This window comes from Triticum urartu, chromosome 3 (genome assembly GCF_003073215.2).
Source record: "Triticum urartu cultivar G1812 chromosome 3, Tu2.1, whole genome shotgun sequence".
Lineage (NCBI taxonomy): Eukaryota > Viridiplantae > Streptophyta > Magnoliopsida > Poales > Poaceae > Triticum > Triticum urartu.
The window spans coordinates 745919903-745923605 of NC_053024.1; the positions used below are offsets into that span (position 1 = coordinate 745919903).

The 3703-nt window shown below is 55.4% G+C and overlaps 1 protein-coding gene across 1 annotated transcript; it reads right to left on the bottom strand.

The window, feature by feature from the left end:
• Positions 1-1933: 1933 nt before the first annotated feature.
• LOC125549608 (dof zinc finger protein DOF5.1-like) lies at positions 1934-3356 on the bottom strand. Its single transcript, XM_048712967.1, has 3 exons — positions 3291-3356; positions 2655-2995; positions 1934-1985 (listed from the first exon to the last, which is right to left on the bottom strand). Exons 1-3 carry the CDS (start codon positions 3354-3356, stop codon positions 1934-1936), a joined length of 459 nt encoding a protein of 152 aa, XP_048568924.1.
• Positions 3357-3703: the final 347 nt, after the last annotated feature.

Consider the following 3703-nt stretch of genomic DNA (forward strand, 5'->3'; position numbering starts at 1 on the left):
TGAGCTAGAGCACCACAAACCCCTCCCCTCGCCGGCCAGAGAAAAACAGAGCACTGGAGTGCTCTGCTCGCGGGTGAGGGTATATATAGGCACCTCATTGGTCCTGGTTCGTGGCATGAACCGGGACTAAAGGGGAGCCTTTGGTCCCGGTTCAGGCCACCAACCGGGACCAATGGTGGTGGGCCAGGAGCCAGGCCCATTGGTCCCGGTTCGTCCCACCAACCGGGACCAAAAGGTCCAGATGAACCGAGACCAATGGCCCACGTGGCCCGGCCGGCCCCTTGGGCTCACGAACCGGGTCCAATGCCCCCATTGGTCCCGGTTCTAGACTGAACCGGGACTAATTGAACCGGGACTAATGGGCTGACCCGGCCTGGACCTTTGCCCCCTTTTCTACTAGTGCATGCCTTCCGTGCAGGCGGCCCCCTCATCTCCGGCGGCCCTCCCTCGCCCCCGAGCCACGGTGATAGCTCTCGTGCGGAGACGGAGATGCTTCTGTGGTGTGGCTGACACGGGGCTCCTCGCGGTGGATCATTGCTGGTGCTGCTCCGATCCCGGTGGCCTCGGGCCCGCGTCTCTCCGCTGTCCCCTGCTGCTGGCGTCCTCTGTCGGGCAGCTCCGGCCTCGGCGACCGTGTACTGCGTCCCCTCCATCTCACTCGCCTCGTCGATGTCACGACGGTTAAGGCCACGGCAGCTCGGATCTGCGTCCTTCTAGTCCTAGTTCGCCGGCGCTGCTGGACGCGCCGCCCATATCCACCTGCGGGGTTTCGCTTCGTCGCCAGCCGCACCCTGTTCGCCTCAAAGCCTCCACCTTTTGCCAGATCCAGTGCTCGTGGGTTCGATGGCAGTGCCACCCTCCGACAGCAAGTGCAGCCCCTCCAACCCCCTCCCGACATGGTGGTTCCGATCAACTTTGGCTTCCTCATCTTCGATTCCAAACTCTACGTCTATGGGATTGCTTAGCTTCAGGCCAGGGAGAGATCCCTGTTCGGCTAGCCGGTGCTGGCAGTGGCGGCGCCCCGTGGGTGTCGCTTCCTTCTTGGAGGCGCTGCCAAGTCCTTCAGCTGCGCCCCTCTTCGAGCTCAGGGGAAACCCCAGGTCCGATCCCTCAGACCGGATAGTGACGGTGTCCCAGCGTCGTCTTCCGATCCTTCTTGAAGGCACTATCTTGCAAGCTCGCAGTGTCCCCGATTCTGCCTCGATCGATGTTGGAGTTCTTGTGTTGGTTTGGCATTGCCGCTTGGTTTGGGTTTGGTAGGTCGAGCTGTGATGTATCCTCCGTTCGGGCCGAGCACCCCCTTCTCTCTACTCCGGACACCATGTTCACGCCTACCTGCGTCCGTGTCATGTGTTGTACGCCCTTTTGTACTCATTCTTCTCCTTCTATCAATGAAAGATAGGCAAGCTTTGCGTATTCGCAAAAAAAACAATACTTTTGTTTATAAACTTCGTCAAAGTTTACAATGCTTGACTTTGAGCACTGGATCTGGCAAAAGGGAGGGGAAGAGGCGTACTAAAGTGACTTTGGGACAGAGACAGTAATTGAACAAGTAAACAGTACTACAAATTAAGGTCAAAGTGATCGTGCAACACCAATACTTAAGAAACAAACAGGTTAACATTCTTGGCTGCTGTCGACGTAGACGGGGATAGCCCGACGGCCATTGTACGCCGACGGCCAGGACCTAGCTGTCGGCATAGCTCGGATTAGGCCGACGGTGGCCGTCGGCATACATTTGGCTGTCGGCTTAGAGCCCTGTTCCGGTAGTGGTAACACATATTTTTGTAGTCTTGTAGATGAAGATTTTATACATATATACCTGGCCCCATTTCACCATTGATTTAATCTAGGGTCGCAAGAACAAAGCTAGGCAGATCTAACTAGCTAATTAATTACCAGGTGCTTTTCTTGAAAAGGATGATGACCCGGCCTAATTACCAGGTGCATTACTGGTTGTGGAATAGAAATTGTAGCCACCGCCGCCATTGCCATTGACGACGTCTCCGTAGATGGCCCTGCTGCTTGTGTAATCCTGCTGCTGCTGCTGGTGGAAGTGGTGGTCTCCTCCGTTGTCGCCACTGGCGCCACTCTGTAGCACTTGTTGGAACATGTCCTGCATCGCCGCCATTGTGGTGGGCATTGCCGCAGCTGGCGGCCCGACCATCTGGTGATCCATGGCTTGCAGGAAAGGGAAGCTCTGCATCAGCGCCGCGCCCCACTGCTCCATGCCGCCGCTCTGTAGCCCTAGGTGGAACATGCCCTGCGTCGCCGCCATTGTGGTGGGCATTGCCACAGCAAGCTGCCCGGCCGTCTGGTGATCCATGGCGTGCGGGAAGCTCTGCATCTGCGCCATGTCGTTCTCGTTCCCCTGCTGCTGGTGGTGCACGTTGCCCTCCACCGCGTAGTCGCCGCCTTCGGCGAAGAGCAGCTTAGCGGGGAAGCTTAGGCCAAGGCTCGCCGGGTCGAAGCTGTCAATTAACAGGCCTTGCGGGGGCGCGCTGCCGAACATGGAGTACTGCAGAGCGGGCGACGAGGTGGTGGTGTTAGGCGTCATTGATGTCACGGACGGCGTCCCTTCTCCGGCTCCAGAGGCGGTCGACGCCGCCTTGGGCTTGGCGCTGCGCTTGGCATGCCGGCGGTACCTGCCGCCGACGGGGACATTGTGGAGCGCGCCGCCGCGGGTCCAGTAGCGGCGGCATGCACGGCAGAAGTGGCGGGGCTGGGTGAGCGAGTAGTTGTTGAAGTAGCAGAACTTGGTGTTGGTGGAGTCGCAGCGCGGGCAGTTGAGCCCCGACTCTGGCTGCGGCACCCCCGCCAGCCGCGCCCGCTCAGACATCGACATCAGCTTACTATTCCTGCCGCCGCCGCCACCATCACCACCACCTCCTCCGGCCATTAATCCTTCCAGATTGTTGTTGTTGCCTCCTCCATCACCAGGACCAGCAGTTGAAGGAGCAGTAGTGATATGAGTGTTACCGCCGATTTGCTGCAGCTGCAAGGAGATTAGGAATTAGGCATACATCAGCCAAGATGTATGGGAGAATATCATACGGAAACCAATATTCAACAAAACCTTCGTGAAAACATATTTTAAAGTTTTAAAAAAAATCTGAAAAAATATTGGATGTTAAGAGAGGGTGATGTTGTATTGCCATGGAGTAGTATAGTATTTCAAGATATATGTAACCATCAGCAGGATACATATTTTCTTTCTTTTCTTCTTGTGTGAACAAGATCTTGCGAGAATAATTAGTTAACGAATTAGCTAGAAGCACAAATATGCATACCTGCAGCTGGTCGTGGTTCATGTTCCAGCAACTTGATGAATCTAGGAAGGCAGGAGCGAAGATCATGGCCGGTGATCTTGAGAGATAGAGAGTTGTTGGGAGAGAGAGGTGTTTGGGCGGCTGGAGGTTGGAGAGATAGTGGGAGGGAGAGACTTAATAGCAGCTGGGGAAATCAAATGGAATCACAGTAAATGGAGAGACTTAATAGCAGCTGGTGCAAGCTAGCTTACCTCTCTTGACTGCTTTGAGGGACACACACACTCACACCTGTGGAGATTTGGAAAGAAGAGGAGTGCTACCCCATGCGAGCTAAATAATGCAATGATTGCTTAATGCACTAATTAGCTAGCTTGCTACTTAATTTGCCGCCGCAAATATAAATATCCAGGCCACCTCATTGAGTTAAATGGTAC